This window comes from Anser cygnoides, chromosome 1 (assembly GCF_040182565.1).
Source record: "Anser cygnoides isolate HZ-2024a breed goose chromosome 1, Taihu_goose_T2T_genome, whole genome shotgun sequence".
Classification (NCBI taxonomy): Eukaryota; Metazoa; Chordata; class Aves; order Anseriformes; family Anatidae; genus Anser; species Anser cygnoides.
Window position 1 is genome coordinate 64,018,249 of NC_089873.1, and position 22,887 is coordinate 64,041,135.

General features: G+C 36.5%; 1 protein-coding gene across 5 annotated transcripts in view; it reads right to left on the reverse strand.

Annotated features, from left to right (window-relative positions):
• DNM1L (dynamin 1 like) overlaps window positions 1-22,887 on the reverse strand; it is a 37,401-nt gene that overhangs the window by 5,938 nt on the left and 8,576 nt on the right. The window contains exons 2-16 of one of the 5 annotated variants that reach the window (XM_048081197.2): window positions 20,833-20,980; window positions 15,396-15,434; window positions 14,189-14,235; window positions 13,016-13,087; window positions 12,329-12,415; window positions 11,331-11,493; window positions 9,229-9,349; window positions 8,459-8,590; window positions 7,968-8,174; window positions 7,668-7,788; window positions 6,165-6,320; window positions 5,953-6,042; window positions 4,914-5,006; window positions 3,227-3,283; window positions 1,982-2,059 (exon numbers count right to left, since the gene is read on the reverse strand). In XM_048081197.2, coding sequence (XP_047937154.1) covers window positions 1,982-2,059; window positions 3,227-3,283; window positions 4,914-5,006; window positions 5,953-6,042; window positions 6,165-6,320; window positions 7,668-7,788; window positions 7,968-8,174; window positions 8,459-8,590; window positions 9,229-9,349; window positions 11,331-11,493; window positions 12,329-12,415; window positions 13,016-13,087; window positions 14,189-14,235; window positions 15,396-15,434; window positions 20,833-20,980 — 1,611 coding nt within the window. Of the gene's footprint in view, window positions 1-1,981; window positions 2,060-3,226; window positions 3,284-3,336; window positions 3,836-4,913; window positions 5,007-5,952; window positions 6,043-6,164; window positions 6,321-7,667; window positions 7,789-7,967; window positions 8,175-8,458; window positions 8,591-9,228; window positions 9,350-11,330; window positions 11,494-12,328; window positions 12,416-13,015; window positions 13,088-14,188; window positions 14,236-15,395; window positions 15,435-20,832; window positions 20,981-22,887 lie in introns of those variants that run through there. The other 4 variants (XM_048081245.2, XM_048081305.2, XM_066998324.1 and 1 more) reach the window with 4 other exon arrangements.

A 22,887-nucleotide genomic window follows, 5' to 3' on the forward strand; every position in this document is an offset into this window, starting at 1 on the left:
GTTCAAACAGACAAGGTCTCCAGTTGTTTAAAGGTCTACAGACCACTTCTGAAATATGGAAGTCTTCCTAAATCTATTGGTTTTTACCACATATTCCTGGACCTATACTATCATGATCATTCTGAAAGCACATTTGAGGGATCACCACAGCTCTTAAAGAGCTCCTGAATTTATTTACAAATTCTTTATTCAGAAACCAAAGTTCCCTACAATGACAGTTAAAAAAATACGCACTTTTATGTTTCCAGGTACCAAAGCTATGAATCTATTTGTGCTGCCAGACCTCAAGTTACTGAAGGCTTTTCTGTACTAAATCAAGAAGAAAAACCTTCATCTTCTGGAAGCGAAGATCACAGTTTCTGGGAGTAAAGCTTTCCATTCCAGGGAAAGAATAACTCTCTGGTCTTCTGAGAAGAGGACATAACACTCAACTCTTACGCATTAGAAATCACTGGACAAAAGAAATATTAGTAGATGGTATCCACCACATGTTAGATAAATATATATAAAAAAAAGACGGTTTATTTTGATGTGGAACGGTCTTAATTTTTGGTTTGCACCTTTCCATAAGCCTAGCAGCTCTTCTATTTACTACCATACTGTAAAAAAAGAAACAAAAACAAACAACAGTGTAAACTCAGTGCTGGTCATTAAAGACTCTGAACTGCTACTACTTATGTCTTCCTTCAGGAGGAAATAAGCTAAAACTATCTACTGTGTTTACAATTAAAACACCACCATGGATGACTCTGGTTCTAAAGAGCGTGATGAAAAAAATGGCAAATAGTTGCATGTCAGGAGGAAACCCAGCTAAACTGTGCACATAAGTCGTATTAAAATTGCACAAAACTGTTCAGAGACATTGCACCAAATATATTGCAAGAATTCAAATCAACCTCTTCTAATAAGAGGTAACCACTGATAAGAACAGCTCCATTACTTTTTTTTCTGATTGTAAGACAGCTATTCAAAGTGGCAAAATTCCCCATGGCTCCCTCATTCAGTGTTACTGCAGAGTGGGCTGTATCTCCCAAGCAATTTCAGAAACAAAGCTACAATCTTTCACACCAAACAGAGCACTGAGCATGCACTAACTGCTTAATAATACGAAACAAACCAAATTTGGCAGTTTCCTGCAGTCACAGGAAAGTTGGCAGTTTCTGTGGTCACAACAGTATCTTCACAATTGCTCCAGATTTTTTTATAGATGTTTGCAGCATATCAGAAGCAAGAAATCTTTGACCAAAACCATAATAAAGTTCCAATACCAACTTGAATCACTTTGCTCAGGACAGAAATGGCAGCTTTACAGAGGCAGAATGTACGTGTGCAGTGAAGCAAAAAGCCTGACTCCTCTTGGTTACTCCTGCTACCCAATTTGATGACTATCCATCTTCTCTGACTTCACGTAAAAGCAATTAGCAATAAAGTCTTTACACTACTGAGCTGTTATTTCAACGTGACAGACAGCACGCCTGAAGTGTAAAAAGCCACTGCAGAACACATTTCACAAATAGAAGTGAACCGGGGATTGAACAATTAAGTAAGACAACAAAAAGGGGGCTCAGGTTGGAACAAAGCCTGTAAGGATTCCCTGCAGGAAGCAGGAAACTCACATTTTTAGTTTATCTTCTGTTCTCCTTCTTTAACTGTCAACACATTAAAAACATGCAGTTTAACAACCATGCGGAAAAACTTTGATCACAATACTGTTGCACCAAACAAGCAATTGACTACAAACGGGGGCAAATTTTGCACCACAATATATTACAACCCAGGGTTAAAACAGAAAGCAGTGGCTTTGCCACCTCGTAGTACATCTCTACCCACATACTACAATCATGAAATGTCAAGTAGTCTACACCCGGTAGGACACAGTGGGTTGGGGACAGAGCCCTAAATACAGACTGCTTTCCATAGTACCTGAGATGCACCACAACATACTTCGCATGCAGTGCTTATAGGAAAAATCAAGACAGACCTTGCCATCAGCCTCAGCAGAAGCAGCAGTAACAGTCTCCTGGGAAGCAGGTGTCAATGCACCTGGAGCTTTAGTAGACTAAGGAAGGTGAAAAATGCAGGGAGGGAAAAAAAAAAAATTCAACTGAAAAACTGCCAAATCTACCTAGCAAACTTATGCACTTTTATTTGCTAATATCTTTTTGTCTTTAAAAAAAAAATCCAGAAAAGAAAAGATTTTGGATTTGCAAGCAACACAGTAATATAAGCAGAAAAAAAAAAGCATGTTGAAGGCAGTTAAAGGACTTTTGCCTTATCTGGGTTTCAATTTTTCAGCTCCTTCACTGATGGATTTAAATATGAAGTAAATTAAAAGAAGGATCAAACAGCACTGAAAGCCATCTCTAGATGGCTACCTTAAATTCTCAGTTCATCCATCAGCTGACTTTTACTAACTAAAGGCACTAATATTAAAGTCCACTCTGAGACTTCATCTTACTTTTTAAGCTAAGAAACAAACTGATTTCTCAGCTCTAATAATTCTTACTCTTACTTCTGTAATAATTATTACTCCTGCAATAATTCCTATTACAACCTATGATGAGTCTAAACCATATTCTGTACATTTGAATTCTAAATACTTCACAGAATATTAAATACATGACTGTCTAAAATCCTAGCTGTCAGTCTGTTCATTCCCACAGGCAGTATTTTCATGATGCTTGATAACCAAGCAACAGAAACAGACCACATGACTGGATTATGATGATCAACTGAAAACTTTCTCCTCCGTTTTCTCCCAGAGAAAGTAAGACTGCACTAAAACCGCAGTCTTAAGAGTGGCTTTAAAAAAAAGCAAAAAGCACTACACTGGCACACTGATTATTTTAAATCAGTTGCTTATCTTTTGAAATCAGTGTCACAGCCATAAATTTAAGCATGCAAGTTCTAACTCCATCTTGAACATCTGCAAACATTTTAAGCCTCACCTGAAATGCCATGTAAGTAATACATGTAATACTAATAAAAATTTATAGGTAAATCTTCAGAAATCCCAAATTTAAAACTGCCCAAAACTGCATCTTTGGAAGAAGAAGAAAATGTTCCACTTCCATCTTATGAAATTCAAAGACAAAAGTCAATATTCTGGAAGCTCCCAAAACTGTTACTAGGACAGCAGATCAAAGTTCCCAACATTTAGATTAGATCAAAGCAGAACATGTTAAACTTGGAATGAATAAATACATTAAAATCAACATTTACTCACCTTGTCTCGTGGCACAGCAGAAGGCAATTCCCGGGCTAACCTGTTACGTCTTTGTTCCTTTAAAAATAATCCAGCAAGACCTCAATTATGTATCACTATATCAACACACATCCAAGACTTGTATTTTAAAGATGACTTAAATTTTAGAGACAAACACTAATAATAACATCTCATCCAGTGCCATGTAGCCATCCTATGATCCTATGAAAGCATCAATTATTTTCATGAAATTACTCTGATTACTTGGCCAATTGTAAATTCTTAATATAAAATTTTTGCAAAACTTTTTGCAACACTCTCTATAATCAAGACTAGAGCCTTCAGATAACAGGATCAAAGCTAAACAGTTGGGCTCTGCGTAGATTCCCTACAGCTTTCATTAAGCATTAAATCTTCAAAGTAATCCAAAAGAATTTGATTTCACATCCAGCAAGGTTGACTCTGATTTGCCCGGAAGGAAACATTCACTTTATAACAAAACAATTTGAAACAATCATGACAAAGATCTGATTTTTCTTGAAAGTAAGAACTGATTGTCCAATAAATAAAAATAATGTGTTTTACATGGTTTGTTTCTTCAAACATTTCAATGTCCTGTTCAGGAAGATACTGGAAAAGAACTAATGTTGGTAACACACAATAATACAATAATCTCATACATTCAGCTTCACAAAATCTTAAGTTTTGTACTCCTAGCAGTTTGTGCAGACATTGTTCCTGGACTAGATTCAAGAGCAGTCAGTCTATCAAGCCAAATTCAACTGCATAATCAGTCAAAACAAAATTTATTTATAAAAGAGAGGTTAGAACCAACAAGCGGAAATGACAACATAAACATTTTAAAAAGAACACTACTATGAAAAAATGCGCTGGATCAGCAAGGGAACACAGGAATTATTAACAAGCTCTTAGTCTGATGGATGAAACACTGCAACAAAAATCAGACTTGGGAGAAAGAACTGAGCAGATCAGTTGTAGGACAATTGTTTCCAGAGGATGTCAGCAACAAAGTTTCTCAATCAAAACTGGTCTTGAGAAAGAGAAAAGGCTACTGAAGCTGTAAAAGCCTGATTGGAGGGTGATGGAGAAAATTGTTTTAGGGAGACGGAGTTTCCTGAACAGGTTCAGGAACAATACCAAAGGGAAGCAGAAATTAGAAGCTGAATAGAGGAAACAATACCTGTAATTATCATTTTATGAATGAGAGGAACATTATAGCTATTGACACATTCTGTCAGAGAGAAGATGCAGTTACTTTGACATTAAAGAGAATTTCACAACCATCTTTTTAAAGTTTCTCTTCCAAAATTTCACTTAATAGCAACTACTCAGGTGCCAATCTTATCTTCCAGGAGACATACAGACAGAATTGTTTTAATTGAAACATCAGCCACTGGTTCTGCATGTAATATGCAACATAAATCTAATAAATCAGCTGATCACAAGATAAGCATACACCGTATTTGTACTATAATCAAATCTTTATACTTTATATAAGGTAGAACTACGGTAGAAGAATAGACGTGTCAGTTTCTTTCTATGAAGCAATTATTTAGGCTTTCATTTGAAGAATCAAAAGACAAGACATTTAACAAAGCTATAGTCCATGATCATAAAAATACTTTCGACTTATCCACTTTTCAGCTAAGCACACAGAAATTATTTTTAAGAGGATGTATTTTCTTACCTCAATGTTGTTATTCATTAACCCACAGGCATCAGCAAAATCTGGATGTTTGGTATTAATATAGGCTAACTCAATAGCCACTAAATTATGAACCTGCAATGAAATGGCATTCATGGTTCAAAAATTCAGTGAGTAGATCTAATGGCAGTGAAGAACAATGACCTACAATGCAGTCTAACTGTCCATAGCAAAAAAACATTTTTACTGCCCCAAAGACATTAAAGCGCTGACCCTGAAAAAAGCAAGAAGGGAATTAATTCTTTCATTGCAATACACTCAGACCTTCAGCTCTTTTTTGAAGTTATATCAATTTAACTTGTTAGCTATATTAAGCTAACCCCTCTCCAGCAAGAATTAAACAAAACTCAGCCATTTAAGGAGTGTTCCATATGATGTAAGCTATATAGTCAACCTTCAGTCACAAGCCATCCATGTTTGAACTAGTGAGAGATGCCTCACTGTAAGCACATACAACAATTCTTTTTGCTTTTCACGTTAAACATACACACACATGTACAGAGCCAATACCTTTCTTTCCTCCCAAATAAGCAAGCCTAAAGCAGACTTTTAGCTTTGGCAAAATATATTTTAATATTAAAGTTGAATTTTCACCTCTCGTTAACTAAAAGGCATTAAAGGTGATATCAACATTTTATCTAAACCTTACGTTTGAAACAAATAGAATAAGGACTATAATTTAATTTTTATCGTTGCATCTTTAGTACAGTAAGTGAACAGCTTCTGTTACAGGAAAGGTAAATATACCTACATCAGAAAGGCTAAGAGGCTTTACATCCAAGTTTTAGTAAAATCATCTTGGAAAACCGAAACACAGCAGACAATAAGCTGCAGAGGGTTCCACCCCCATCCCTTTGTTTTTTATATATTATCTTCTAATACAGAAGAAGCTACTTAACAAATATGAGTTATGACTCCTTTAATAATTTGGGTTCCTCGCATTACACAGCAAAGAGAAGCATCACGGAAAACTCCAGAAAACATAATTTTCCCAGCAAAATTATAGTAGACGGAAAATTACCATTTCATTTGTGACAGGAAGTCTTCTACGCAGAAGACAAGTTACTACTTCAACTATGGCATCATGCAATTTAGGAAACCTCAATAACTCCTAAAAAAAAAAAAAGGCAAAAATTTACTGGTGAGACTTCCAGGCACTTTTTTTTTGGGAGGTGGGGGGGAGGGGGGCGGGGAAGAGGGGATATTGAAAACATAATTCAAGCACACTTTTACCTGTGTACTGTAATTACTACAATGCTGGATAATCCTCTGCATTTCTTCATGAACCAGCTCCACACAACGCAAGCTAGGCTCTTCTAAACGTTTGATTTGCCTTTTAACCAGCAATTCAAATGAAACTTCAGGAACAAACAAGGCAGGACGGGGACCCTAGTTCAAAAGGAGGGTAATTTTTGTTAAGTTGCATATTAAAACAAGCATTTATAAGTAGCAGTATTTGATGAAATCCTGAATAAAGCAGACCAGAGTTTTCACACCCAAAAGAGCACTCAGAACAGTCCTTGCCTGTTTAAGAGTTATACATATTAAAAGAATATTGAAATACAAAAGCTTTACAGACTAAAGAAACTCAAAAAGATATCTTTACGACAAATTTCGTTAAATTATTATTAACCATCACCCTTGTAAAATCTTGAACATTTCTATGTAGTCTTACAATCATGAACAATTCTTTCCAGATTTGCGGATCCAAGTTTAAATTAAATTTATTATAAAAACAAAGACATTCTCTTCCTAATTTTCAGCAGACAGAAAAATCCAGCAGTTCTGGACATACAACTCTCACTACACAATAGCTGGGTTTGCTGTTAAATATAATTGTAATACAGTGTCACTGTGTCAATGTTTCGGATAATTTCATTTATGACCTTACAGACCAATGCTCAGCTATACACGGAATATTTTTACCTGAGTTTTTTGAAAGCTAAATGAGCTTTAGAAACACAAAGATGTGATGCTTCACAGAAAAACAACACATCTTACCAGTCGCTAAATGCTGCATTACATTTACAGAAGGATAAGAACATGCACACAAATCACTACTGTAGTGTACCTAATGTATTCCAAGTCTGAATAATTACTGACCGTGCAGAAATGCAACTGTCTGTACCCAGCAGAACACAATACAAAAGCTGACTTGCTTGATGTTCAAATCAAGCTCTGAGGAGTGAACATTCCATATACTGACAAAAAAAGTAAACTTACTTTTAATTAAAAAATAAAAGTAAACTTACTTTTAATTCTTACAACATCAATCCCCATATCCACAACAAACCCAATCAGTCGTGTAAATACTGAACCATTAAAAAATCACATCTAGTAATAGAGAATGAAAACATCTGAACACGTCCTAGCCCATAGATCTCACAGTAAGTCTTTATAGCTAGCACAGAAGTTCTTAATGCATGGGCAGTTTTTCATCACCCTTTCTGTACTATATAATAGCTTCACCATAGGGTTGCCAAAACTGGGCTGGAGCTTAATTTAAACCTACAAGCAAAAGAAATGAGTAAGCATTCCCCTTAAACTCATTAACTATCTGATAATAGCTGCAAATTTGGATTTTCTATTTTTCACTTCAAATGCCAAAAAGCAGGATTCAGCCTATTTGCATAAACTCTTTCAGCTGTTACTAATTTAGAGTCCTGAAGGAGCACAAATTGACAAAATTTTATTTTTAAACCAATAACAACACTTAGAATACAGAGTAACACTCACAGTAGCGTTTCTAATGGCAGTCAGAATATCAATTGTGTTAAGGCCACCTAGAGGATCAACAGATTCTAAGGTTCTTCCAAAGGTCTCATGAAAAATGTAACAGATTCTGGCTCCTCCACATCTGAAAGAATAAAATAACAACTAAAAACAAGGAAAAAAGCTTTCATTGCAAACATTTTTACTGTTAATTGGATTCAAACATTTTTGATTATGTTGTGCTCTGATGTACTACTATTGCCAATATGAACCAGCAAGAGCTGCTGGGTCAGTCAATATTCTAGAAAAACATTTATTACTTACAGCTCAGAAGTCTCTATGTATTTTGCTGTTCCTTCAATAGTATTACAATATTCTGTGGCAAATTTGGTAATAAGCTGCAATAAAGTGGCACTTTTGTCCTCCACAGGTTCCCCATAGCTGTTTAGCAGAGACTGGTATTGAGCAGCTAAAACATTGATTCTGGTTTTCAGTTCTGGCAAGCAATCCCTGATATGATGCATTAGTAGTCTAAAAATGGAAAACAGGCCTTCATGAGAAGGAAGGAATAATTTCAGCTTTATCAGCTCTACCAAAAGAGAGACAGAAAATTATCATCAAAGGAAAACATTTGCTCAAGAAAATTACAGTAAATGCAGAAATTGAATTTGGAAACAGAGCTGTTTCACTGCACAGCACCAAAAGAAAAAGGAAAGAAAAATAAATGGTTATACATATTTCTAACACACCAAACTATATCCTAATGTACCTTTAAAAGAATGCTTTTTTTTTTTTTTAGATGTAGTATGTAATACCTGTTCAGTGTTCTAGCGAGATACTTAGTTCCATTTCGATTGGCTAGGGAAGGATACTTCTTTTGAAGAAAACCATACTCATCACGGATAGAATCAGCTACACTCTTCTTATTGTTAATATCCAACTGACTCCTGAAGTTAAAAGGCAGAGTTGCACACCAGTTAATGGATGCAAAGGAAGAACAATTCACACTTCTTTTCTTCCTGACAGGAGATCTGAACAGACGTTTTTTGCTTTACACACGTAACCCTTCTCCCTTATAAAATAATGAAATGTTTTATTGGCTGTTCCATGGAGCATAGATGGGAAATTGGTACAGGTAGCTGTCATACATATGCAGACTGAGCAAAAAACTTCTATCAACACTGCATGAGATTTGACCTAGCTGATGCAAAAGGTAACATGCACAACTACAACACCCATATGCATTTAACATGATCTTAGCACTAGTGTGAAGTATCTATTAGTGCCATATCAGCAATAACACAAACAGCTAATCAGAAACATCCCTCAAGCTAAAAATCAGTACTGGAAAGAAGTAACACAACAGTTTTTTTAGAAGAAATGTCCCTATTCCTTTCTAAATTAGCAGTTGATTGACTGGAAGAAGAACAGATTTTTGAAAAGTCACCAACGAGCTTGTTGCTTGCTTGGTCGTTTCAGCGTCAGGTCTCTCTATTCTTAAACCCATGCTCATGGTTAAATAAACCCAAAGCATTACTTCATATTAACAGTCTTTAAAAAATGATATAAATATGCCCAGACAGACCTGTTCACCACTCCAATGATGCCAAGTTTTACTGGAATCACTCTTCCCATAAGCACATCCATAGCATCAGTGCCAGCATCCATGAGATCCAGCTTTGTGATAACAGCAAGGGTTCTTCGACCTACCAAAAGCAAAACTCAGTCAAAGGGATGTTTTGTCTTGATCAAGGTAGCTAAAGCCTATCATTCAAAAAGTTCCTCAGGAATGAAGAATGAAGTGTAATAGGACAAACCAGCAAAGACCAGCACAAGAATGTGTAGTACTGGTCTATCTGGAGCCCATTATTAACGAAAGTGTGTGTGTATATATATATATATATACACATATATATATACATATATATATATATGTGTGTGTAAAATATAACACGGTTTGGCAGGTATTGCTCCCCATATGTATGTGGTTAAAGAAAAAGGTTTAGGTGCTATGCAGTTCAAAATTTTCACTAATTGCAACAAATATTTTTGCATAGTACATGAAGTCAGAGGTGCTACGTACTTGCAGAGAAGACTAAGGCAGGCAGGGGACCTGCAGGTGTAAGCAAACTGAACACTTTTCTAGGATCTATGTAGAACTAGATATAATGGCAATGTTTCAAACTACTTTTGAAACACCACTGCTACTGGAGAAGCTGCCAGAGGAAGTAACAGGACCACTTCAAGCATTGTGCAAATACACAGCCAGAATCCCAAGAGACTGAAAAAGCAGTATGGGATTTATTTTCCTAACAAAACAGACTTTTGTCAAATATGTGACAACGTTTTCTGAATGAAAATTAAAACTTAATTACTAGTCACTGTGGAAGAAATAGTGACTCAAATTCACTAAGTAGGTAAATTTTGCATGTTTAAACAGGTAGGCTAACACGTGCAAGTCTTGTCTGGTGCCTTGGTATTTCCTTGGCTCTTAGGTCGGAAAATGAAAGTGGCAAGAACTTTTTCTTTTAAATCATAGCATGCTTTTCAAGTCTAAAAATAATCCATCAACTCAGAAAAATGAAAAGGTACTTGGCTCCTGAAACTTTCAGATGAATGTAAGTTTGAAATTCTAACCAGTTTAGCGCTCCAAATTCTCATTACATACCATTGTGCTTACAGTTCTTGCAACATAAGCTGCTACTCCAGACCTTTAGGATTAGAATTTTGGGAAGTGATCCAAAAGTCACAGCTGATCACTTTTAAGGGAGTAAATTAAAAGGAAAGGGTCAGCTGCATTGAATGAGAACAATCTGACTGAAGACACAGCCAAGAGAAGAGATTCTCCTGCAAAGTTATGTGGCTGTGCAACCCGTAAACGCTTATGCAGACAGGCCCAAGCAGACTCGGTGTTTGAAATCAGGTGAGAAATACTACTTTTAAGGAAAGAAGAACCTGAGAGTAAAGCATACCAACACCAAGTTTTATCCTAATTTCAATATATCTATGTTCAAAGTATACATTTTCATCTTCTTTCAAATCACAGTGCCATTTATTAGTAAATAGTACCAACAGCACTTCTCATACACAAGAAACAGGTACTCAGTAGCTGCAGATCTATTTCAAAGTCATTAGGTAAATATAAAATATCATAAACATCATTCTACATTAAGTCAAATCAGTCAGATCTGTCATACAAATGCAGGACATTACAATGGGTACTTATAGTATATGTTATTTTTACTCTTACTAAAAGTCACTAAACAAACAGCTAAACAGTTAAATATCAGCTGCAGGATGACATTTTCTCTCATAAAACAGAGAATATTGGACAATAAAGCATGAAGTCATCCTAACAGACTAAATTATTAAAAATCTCAAAACCTCAAACATTCTGTAGTGCTATTCTGTTTCTCTGAAAATGTAAGTTGCTCGTATGACTATTAAAATAGTCATAAGCCAGAAAGCTCTTAAGATATTAATTCATCACAGCATTTTCTGAATTGCAGGGACTGCAGCAGAAAATCTTTAAGCAAATATAATAATTATATTTTCTAGGAAATGCAGGAACATTCATTTTCCTTTCTACTTTTTTAAAAAAAAAACTTTAGCTTTATTTTAGGATTTAAATTAAATTAATTAATTTAAAAAAAAAGATTTACAGAATCAAGGGGTTTTGCTGCTTACCATCTGGATCCACCTCCCGTGCAATTTTAAGTGCTTCTGAAGTGGCCATGTCTGTGTTAGCTGCTGTGACCGCCAGAATAATTGAATTTGGGTTGCTGATGAATTGAAGGATTAGCTCTCTTATTTGAAGTTCAATATCCTTAGGCTGATCACCAACAGGCACCTAGAGAAAAAAACAACACAGAACTTTTCAAAATTGTACAAATTGTTCAAAATTGTACAAAATTCTATGTTATTGAAGATTACTCATTGAAGATTTATACTCTTTATAGTGTAACAAAGTTTTCCAGCCCTTTCTTTTCCCCTTCACAAACTGGAAAGAAAAGGAAAATCTTGGAAGGAATAAAAGCCAAAACCACTCTTATAAAAGTGAGAATCAACTCATATGATTTGTTTTGATACTGTTGTCAGGATGACTTGCTATCCAAGAATCATCTGCATAACAGGCAGAGTGGGGTGCATATGTCTGCAGAGGCAGGTAAAAGAAGTCATCGTGATCACCTTGCCACAGAAAGTTATTCAGTATAAAACCTGAACAGGATCTGAACTCTCCTTCTAATGTATTCTCACTTTATACAATTTCTTAGGCAAAACGTGCATAGCAGCTTCTGGAGATGCAATGGGAAAAACATTTTCAAATTTGTCAACTGCCCATCTCTCTGCAGAAACCGATCTGAAATTTAAGAGTTCTCTCTTATCTCCAAGGGAATGTGCTGCTTGCGCAATGTTTCCGATCACTCAATTCTATATAGAAAGAGGAAGAGCTTAAGTAAATCCAGCTCCTGTAACAGTGGACAGCACCAGAAACTCAAATCCTACACCAGAACATGTGACATCTCAAATTTATATAGCCAAATACTTAAACTAAGGAACAATGTTTTAGTTCTTGAAAGCTGTTTAATCTAACAATACAGAACCAAGCCAAAGACTGAACATACGCTCCTTGATTCAAAACAGTGTTTACAGCGAGTCAGAAGAAAAAGCATTTCGTATCTTACCTTTGTCATTCCTGGTAAATCCACAAGAGTCAGATTTACAACATTGGATGAAAAAATTTTAAGATGAATAGGTTCAGGACTGATTCCCTAGAAATATATTAATAATAAAAAAAAGTTAATCACCGTACTGGATTATGTAAATGACCTTTTAGAAAGCCAAAAGCTGAAGTTCTATATAAAAACAGCCAACCAAACAATCAAAAACAAACAAAACAAAAACCCAACAGCTTTCTTCCACCATATGTCTTATACCTACCTATTTGGTGAGAGAAAAAGCCAGCCACGTTCATCAACCAAGTGCTTTGGAAGCTGCCTTGTTATCCTCTCAATATAATGCATAAAAGGCTTTCTATTTCAGTAATTATAATAGATATTTGAGAATAAATTACTTGATTTTATAATCACACACGAAGGCATGTATGTGGAAAAAATAGAAGCATGTTTAAGTTTATTTTTTGCACGATTATTATGGAAGCTTTGAAGTAAAGTGACAGCAATTCTCTGCACTTCCTTTTAGCTTAAGTCATTTATCTCATGAATACAGTGAAAAACCTTGAGACAGCATGACTATGATTTTTCATGAGAATAGTTCAATGCTTCTCACTTCTAGCCACTAGAACTGCTTAAGAAAGATTTCAGCAGCAAGAGGATCTACAGCAAGACAACGATGGACAGTTCAGCATTTACCTTATTATTTCCTGAAATCCTCTCTGTTTCATTTTCTATTTCCTGACGAATTTCATCAAAATCTGTATAGATCTGAAGTACAAAAGAAGAAGATTATTTAAATATCAAAAGCAGCATACTCTTACCTAATTGTGAAATAATGCTCTCTTCTCCAAGAGACAATGAAAATTTCTGTAACTATGTATGCCAAAGGTAAAAAAAAAAAAAAAAAAAAAAAGTAAGAATGACTAATAGCCCATAAGCTAATGCTAACAGAAATCATCAGTGCTAAAAATGAGAGAACTCGTAATCTTGGCATTTAATCTGTTGCAGCATCAGGTGGCAGCTATTAGCACTTATTACTACCCATCAATGTCAGACAACGTAGAAAAAATAGCATCCACCTAAAGAGAATTTCAAACATTTAATTATATCGCTGATCTAGTTACAACCACTTGAAGTTAATGAACAACACAGAGCTTGAACCCCTGCACATCTGGGAGGGGACAAAACAGTGTTTTTATTTTTTTTCTGCTCTTGTCTAGTTTTACCATCCTTCCGCCAATCTGAAATACGTTAGAATACGGCTACTCTTTCACATGTTCCCACTGTGTTCCTCTTTAGGTTTCCTTTAATTTCCAGCACTGCCTAGAAGATGAGGAAATCAGTTTAAAGCAATAAAACACTTAAAAAGTGCATCTGCCAACACAGAGATACACTGTTACCAAAGAGACCCAATGCTTAGTCTTTTGCTTGAAGCCCGTGGTCATCTCTGTTTCTCCTCTCCCTTGATAAATATTAGACTCCTCCTTCCTTCTCATAGCTTTCTAATCTTTCTCTAACATTGCCAGTCCTTCAGTGAATTGAAATGACCTGTGACTGTATACTTTCTTGCCTTTGCAGTTTCCATTCTCATCTCACTCATGCACAAGAAAAAAAGTCAACAGAACAACACAAAAGGGATTAAGATAAATAACTCAAGTGAATCAATGATCCACTTACAGAGCCATTGATAAGTAACATGTTTTCATAAATTACTCTTAAAAAGTAAGAAAATCCTCAATAATCTTGCACGCAGCATAGCAGGTAGAATAATCTCCTTTTTGAGAAAGACAAGGGAAAGAGATACAGAATTAAGTATATATATGACAGTGTATTTATGACGCTGCTGCTCCACCACCAGAGCAAACATACCTTGTTTTTGGTGTGAAGAAATTTACCCCATTCTTCAGCATCTATCTCTGAAAACAAAGAATTGATACATGAGGAAGAGGAAGCAGATGTTCCAATCACATTTTTCCAAGAGCCTGTTTATTGAAGACTATAATGTGATTTTTTTTTCAAGCAGCAAGAGAAGAATTAGTCTGTTTTCTGCTGTTAGATGTTAAATAGCTCAGTACACATACACTTATGATTCTGCTTAAACACTGCATCTCATTATTCTTTGTAATTTATCTTATTACACAATGCCCATCTTCTGAATTGTGAACTGAGCTAATCAGCTGTCCTACCATTCTTCAGTAAAGGTCTAATCCATTCAAAAATCAGCTTGCAACAGAAAACAAAATAATTATTAGCAATAGCTTAAAAAATGAAAAAATATACCAGTCTTTAGCATCTTTTCTTTTACCATGCAAATGAGATCAAATTACAGCTGAAAGAAAAAAAGTTAGAAAAACCTGTAGAACCAAAAAGAAAAAGGCACAAACAGAAAATACATAAGTATTCTACATAACAATGAAGTCTTAGGAGAACATGTCTCTTCCCAAATCTGTCGTGGACCAAACATTTTAACTCTTGTCAGTCACCACAGATGTCTGAAATTACTTGTGAGCTACTCAGGAGCAGTCCCAGAAACAGCAAAGTTTTGTCAACTCCTGCTTTGTAGTGCAGGCAGCAGTTTGAGTTATGCTGCAAGACACTTGCACTTTCACAACTAGGTTTCCAAGCACCAGTAAGTTCTGTTTCAAAATTTTTAAGTTAGCCATCATTTCCCGTCTGCTCCCCAGTGCAGCAGTCTGCTCTACAAGAAATCTGGTCACTTGGCAAACACACAGCTTACCTGAAATTAAGTCACCATTCAGAACGTTTTTTTCACTTAAGTTGAATTTCAAGATACTTATCACTAGAGATCTTTCAAGGGATTTGGGAATTAAAAGTGCAGAAAGTTCTATGAAGCAGCAATGACACAGAAAAGCAAAAATCATCTCATTCTAATGCAACAAGGTCAGAAAGCTAAAAATCAACTAAATCACAAGACTCAGCAAAACAATCAATCAACACAGTAGCCATCGTGGAAAAGTAAAAGTGTAATCAACAAGTGGCATGAAATGTATGTGGTTTAGTGTATATAAGCATGCACTTGATGTGTAGGGAGAAAAAGCAAATGGAAAAAGGCAACCTTTAGAAAGGTGTCTTGGATTTTTCCATGTAGCAGGGTCTGCAGTTAAAGAGAAACAGTATTGAATGATGTTTAAAATTTTTCATCATATTTAACATAGCATTTTATTAACCTTCATCACCAGACTATTACAAAGATCACAGATGCATGCAGACAGATGTGCATGCTCATCTACTACTGATGGAAATGTGTAACATTTACAGTATGCATGGCAATAAGATCCTAACAGAACACTGATAAATGCTGCTTATTAATTGATATTCTAGATGACAAAGTTTACTTGATGATCACTTTACTATTGCTATTCATCTAATTCCAATAGCTTACAATATTTTTTTCTGAGCAAAGAAAATATCACCCGTAGTTTCTGCAAGGCTGAACTTCCTTGGCAAAACATTTCTCATCTTTTATTCATGGCAAGAATGAGAAAAAATCAAGCACATTTTTAGTATCACTGAAGGTAATATTACTGCACAGGAAAGAAACCTGAGTTTTGCATCCATATTTTAATGATGAAAATAAATTTATGCAGATTAAAAAAATCAGACCACCTCTGAGACAGATTTAAGAAGAGACAACATTAACTACCACCATTCTCAACTTTAAGTTTCTCATGTTTATATAAACCCCATATTCAAAAAAAAACAAAGATAACTCTTTATTGACATGCTATCGAGTTTACAGCTATATTTTTCTGTGATGCCAGTGCATCACAGCAGCATGGAAGTGCAAGAATAAAACAAATTAGTGAAGAATTTTTGCTGCATGTGCCTATTTGGCACAAAATGCAAGCAGCACAGCAACAATCAATTCTTCAGTTTGGAAAGCTTATTAGATCTGGGGAGTTAATTCTAGTGCCTTGCTCAGGTGGGTAAGTCAAAGCCTTATTAGTGGAGATGCACTGATTTAGATTACCTGGATCAACTCAGGAAAAAAAAAATACAAAAAAGACTTCTATCCTTACTGTTTTATGGGAATTCACAGACAACTACAGGCACATGAGCTATGAAGAAACCAATGTTAGGAGGCAGCTTTTGTTTGTATCAGCTGACAAACAGGCAAACTTACATACCAGTCTCCCCACAAAAAAGTGTAAAATGAAAGGGCTCATTAATTCCAGGTTATTAAATGGGTTTAGTCCATTTACAGTACAGAGGAACTAAAGCAAAATGCACATTCAGGAAGAAACTACAGTATCTTCAAAGTTGTATTACTCGTCCCCTCTTAAAAGTTGAATCTGAGAAAGGAAAAACAGGCATGGAGCTAGAAGAAAAAAACAGTAAGATACTGACACCATAGCATTTGAAAGATAGCAACCAAGCATTCTTCCACCATCTCCTTAGGAGGAATATAACGTAGGTTTAGTCTTAAATTACTGCTTCTCTGGCAGCATAGTAATCTGCTGCTAGGTTTAGTTCTGTGTGTAAAGAATTGTTTTAGTATCATCTATTAACTTTTAAAAATACATACAAAAATGATGCAGCTTAGTAAGAGGCATTGCATCTTACCTTGTTAACATCCACGGATCAAATGAGGCCAATTTAAAAAAAAAAAAAAGTTTTCCTTGCTATACATAACACAAGAAAAGATTGAACCCATGATAAAAGGCTTGGTCTTAAACTCAGTCTTAGAGCATATAGGACAAAAAAAGACTTAAAGAATAAACGCAATGTCCCAAGATGTACAGAAAATCTCACTTGGTGCAAATACAAGTTTAATTTTTCTCAGAAGTTTCACTTTATACAGAAGGAAACACTTGCCCCACTCTTCTCAAGTCTATACTGACACCCACCCCTTTTAACATTTGAGGAAAAAAATCCCAGTAGCTCTAGTTTAATGCAAAGGAGTTTTTAGGAAAGGAGGAAGGATTTGAATCATTACACAGAATGCAGGGATGCTCAAGGCAAGGAGAAAATATTTCAATTAACCTACATTCAACAACCCAATACTTTCTGGCTGACACACTGAACATTTTTTATATCACTAACTTCACTAGTAAATCAGTCTCCCCCCCAGTTTTATTATTATTTGTAATCTTCCCAGGCAAGACTTTCACGTGTATTAATCATGTGATTACATACAAGCTTCAGAGCTAGATAAAAGTGTGCAAAAATGGCATTACAGTCATTACAAAAATTTTTCCCATTACCCTCATCCTTTCCTGCCTCTCTCTAAATGAAATCCAACTTGTGAAAATACACGACCTTCTTCCAATTCCTTCTGTATGTTGGACCATTTTTTCCATCCTCAATGACAAGCTCTCTCAGGTGAGAACTCTTTTATTATTATATATATATTAATATAATATATATATATAATATATATAATACTCGTGAGAATTAATGTAAGATTATATAATAATCTTTATTATTTCTACAAAGAGAAGTACAATGAAGCAGTCCACACTTTTGGGGAGCTAGGGACAGGAGACTCATATTTGAAGTAGAGAGCAAAAAGCTGACAAAACAGCACTGAATTTGCAAGCAACAGCTGCGTATTAATTATTCTGTGTTCCATACCAGTTCTACCTGTTCAGAATTTGACCAGCGTTCAGCTTCCTATCCTGGATTAAAAAAAGAACCTATACACACATTTCCTAGTCGGCCATCCATATGCTCCCTCCTCACTGCCACTTCCTAACGCACGGATCAGCTGCCAGAAGCTACAGGACCAATTAAATAATTAATGAGATCAGCCCCAGGTCTCTCATGTACGCTGCTTCTCCTGTAATTTGATAAGCGAGCACACAGTGTGGTATCTCCGCATCAAACACACCATGTGCTGAATCACTAAAGGCTAACAATAAGTAGCAAAAGCATGAGTATGTTTCTTTCACTTCAAACCATGCATGGCGCTGTAGAATATATGCATCAGTTTGAAATGTTATGAAAACACAGCTCTTCATATATAATGGAAAATTCATCTCTCTGGTCTTTTCCAATGACTTTGGTCTACTACAGTGACCACCACAAAAAGGTATCACACAGCTCACCAGTGAGCTCAGGGGCAGCAGAGAAGATCCTTAATGTTTCTTGTTAAAAATCAGATGTTAGAATTATAGCCAGGTGTTTGAACTTTCTCAACAATCTTTCCAAATGTGCTCCAAAGAATCAAACGGAAAACAATAAATAATAAAAAATCACCCTCTAAATTGATATGAACTGATATTCTTTGGCAGATGACATGCATCAGAAGATATTAAAATAAAGCTATTTGAGAGAGACAATTTCTTCCTTCATAGCCATAAAGACAACGCAATTGCCCATGCCTAAACAAATACCACAGCAATCCAAAGTGCTTTGTGTTAAAAACGGGGAAGCTTTCTGGATGCAAACGCCCAGACAGATGTTAAACTTGAGATCACAAAATCACAAGGGATCACAAAGCAACAGGGCAGCTGCACAAAAGTATCCGTGCACACACACAGTTCATTACCAGCACGTTCAGGAAGCAACATGCCAGGACTGACATGCTCTTGTCCAAGATTCCGTTTGTAACGTAGAAACCTTTCATACCAACAGCATCTCTGCCTGCAAGACTTCCCTTTCGGAAATCCAAAACACATTTAAGCCCTACCTCAGCATCCAAATCAAAACCAACAGAACTATGACCTCTAATAGCATAGAGACTTATTAAAATCTCAGACAGTAGAGCCAGGATAACAGGTTACCATCTTTTTCTTTCCAAGCTACTTGATCCCATCTTCTCAGATGAAACACAATCTGTATGTAAGCTAAGCCATACCAGTGACAAAACCACGGTGATTTGCTTGAATTTTGAGGGAAAAGAGAAGCATTTCGAACATAACTGGTAAAAGTCATAAAAGTCTGTCTGTTCTTAACAAGCCTACATTTCTCTCCAAAGAACATCAGGAAGAGACCACAACACGTACATCTTACATATTGATTTTTTTTTTCTTTAAAGGTTTAAATGGGCCTTATAAATATTAATTTAGCTCAACATCCTAATGCAGTAATACCATTAATCCATTCAAATTTAAAATTCATATCCACAGATCAAACGCAACCTACAGCAGAAAGTCTCTGCCTTGACTCCAAATACTTTGATTACAAAATTACCTTTTATACCTGTAAAGTTGCACAGCAGAACAAAATCATATTTTATTCTACAACTCAGAATCAAAGCATTCTGACAACTACCAAAAACTATACACTGTACAATGCAAGTAGGGTGAAACCACTTTTAAAGAAATCAGATCTGTCATTCTTTAAAAGTAGCCAAGAGTTACTTGTTAAGAATGGGTTACTGGTCTTGGAAGGTTTTCAAGACCAAACTAAATAAAGCCCTGAGCAACCTGGTCTTGAGCTTAAAGACAGCCCTATTTACGGCCCTATTCTGAGCAGGAGACTGGACTCCTGAGATCATTTCCATCCTGAATTTTCCTATGTTCTCTTCACAATCCAGAACATCCTGGACTGCATACTGTGTCCTGCATGCTAAAAGCTCTTAATTGTTATGAACCAAAATTGTTTTCTGCTTGTGGCAATATTGAAAATTGGAGCATTAACCTTTAAACTGCACATTAGGAACTGTTCTTCAGCAACCAATGACTATAAATATTACATGAAGAGAAGTACTACCAAAAAACTTCTGTTACCTCCGCTTGCTATTTCTGGAAATAAACTCCAAACAATTTAAACACAATAAGAATTAAAAATTGTAGCCCCAAGATTATTGCACCATCAAAAGTCTGTGTACCTTCACTGTCTAAATCAAAAAATCTAAGATGGTCAGAAGGTGGATATGGTCCTGATGGTCTTTCAAAATGTCAAGAGCAGCAGTTAGTACAGAACGCGTTCAAAATCCCAAGGGACAACTGAGATGAATTTCATGATCTGCTGGAGGATAATAAACACTACAGAAGACAAAAGCTTTAAACTAGACACCATCACAATACTTAAAGCATTGTTCTTGATGTGCTTACTGCCTGAACTGAGAGATTCTATCTGTAAGCTACAGAACGTGCCTACTAAATTCTTTTTGCATCTATGGCAGGTTTCTTTGTTTTTATTTCTCCTTCTACCGCTTTGTCCAGAGTTTGTTTATTTCTTCACCTCTTTCCACAAAGTCATATATAGTCATCCTCTCAAGGAAAGGTCTTATTTAAACAGCAAAAGAGGAAGGGGATAAACACACACAGGAAAGTCATGTTCTCAGTGCTCTATACAACCTTTATCATAACTGAAATACTTATTTTGGCCTGCTTTTCTCAGAAGTACTTGCTAAGAACAGGAAAGCTTGAGATACTAGATATTTTGAATATCCAAAAGCTTTTGGCTTCATGACTTTTGCTGTATGAACACAACAGCTGTAACAATGGCTGTGTTTTCTTCTACAGTATTTTTCAGTAAAATGCACAAGAAAGATTAAAAGCCTCTTTCCTACTAGGCAAAACATGCTCTTGGATCTCACTTACCGTTTTCATCTCCAGCTGTTTTCCGACCATCCTCTGGGGAAACGTGCACCAGCTGCAGAATAAGGGGTCTTCGGGTGACAACTCCGGTACCTCGCGGGAGCAGATCTCTCCCCACAAGACTTTCCAACACAGAACTCTTTCCACTGCTCTGAAAATTGGAATACAGCTACATGATTTTCTTGAACAAAAAAAAATGTTTTAACATTTTAGTTTTAGCTTGCTTTCACCACTCCCACAAACAGTTGTCTAGTCTGTCCTCTGCTATACAGTGTCCTACAGAAAGCATCTGACAGACTCACTGCATCTAATACAGTGATATCACATCGCAAGGGCAACACAAGGCAAGTCTGCTATAAGTCAGTAGCTGTTTAAACCTGCTTTTGATACTTAAAAGCCATGGTGATGGATGTATTTCTATTTCTTATGGATAAATTAAACAAGTAAAAATCAAACATAACACTTTGAAAGTCTGACCTATCAGACTTCAAGGGTTTGTGGGGTTATCTGTTGTTGTTTTTAATAGGACTATAGTAAACTCTTTCAGCTTTCTGTAGCATGTAAGACAACACAGACAGGCCATGAGAAAACCCGTTTTGGCAATCACTGCAGTCAGTTAGGAGCTGTTACTACATGAACACTGTTTTACCAAACAATTCTCTGAAAAAAAAAAAAGAAGAATGCACGCTTTTGACAGCTAGAACATGTATTACCACTATACTACCGCAGTTCAGCTTACCAGTTCTGAAAGAGCAGATACAAGACTTTAAATAAATCAAAAAATGAGCATATAACCTACCATAACATGAAATTAAGGATACTTAAGACTGATTTTAAGTATCAAACATTTAGTGGCATCTTAAGCGATTTTTCTAAAACCAAAAAAATAGATCAGCAGAGATCAAGCAACACGGCACAATCAGGCAGCACCTGAGGACACTGTGCACTAAAATCTTACCAAACAGGAGCTGAAGAACCATGTGGCCAAAGCACAAAGTAGTTCTGGAAGCCTCCCTGCCAGAGTTTTGTTGTAGCACAGTTCAGAAGTATAACTAGTGTTACAGACTGTGAAAATACATAAATTTCTGAGTGACAGCCAGGCCACTTTTTGACAAACTTTATAATTTAAAACAAGTGGAATGCCTGCTCAAGAAGATGAAACACAATAAAGGTTCATCAGCTGCACTAAAAAAAAAAAAAAACAACACACGCTTTCCTTTATGAAAAATATTTTTAACATCTCTTGAGTAAGATTTCTTTCACGTGGGTAGAACTATCACTTCAGTCTCAAAGGGTTGAAGGTGAGACCTGAATGTGGTGACTGCTTTTGAGCATAATCTGAGTAGAAGAGCATAATGAACAGCTCAAGTCCCTTCCAAAAACCTCATCAAGACAGAAAAACAAAACCCATGGGGCAAATCACTGCACACTACTGCTCACCGTTTGGTCTTTCCAAAATAGCAGGAAGCTGAGATTGGTACCTCAAGGGTCTGTACTGGGACCCGTACGGTTTAGTACTTTTTAACAACAGACAGTGGGATCTAGCACATCCTTTGCAGGTTTGTGGACAACACTAAGCTTGAGTGGTGCAGCTGACAGGACAGACTGACATGACATGCCATCCACAGGGACCTGGACAGGCCAGAGAAGTGGGCTCCTGCAAACCTCATGAAGTTCAGCGAGGCCAAGTGCAAGGTCCTACACCTGGGTCAGGGCAATGCCAAAAATGAATGCAGGCTGGGCAATGACTGGACTGAGAGCAGCCCAGCAGAGGACTTAAGAGATACTGGTGGATTAAAAATTGGATGTGAACTGCAAGTGCACATTTGTAGCCCAGGAAGCCAACCGTATCCTGAGCGGTATCAAAAGCAGCGAGGCCAGCAGGGCAAGTGAGGGGATTCTGCCCCTTTGCTCTGCTCTCGTGAGGCCCCCCCTGGGGCCCTGTGTTCAGCTCTGGGGCCCCCAGCACAAGGACACGGAGCTGTGGGAGTGGCTCCAGAGGAGGCCACGGGGCTGATCAGAGGGCTGGAGCACCTCTCCTATGGAGACAGGCTGAGG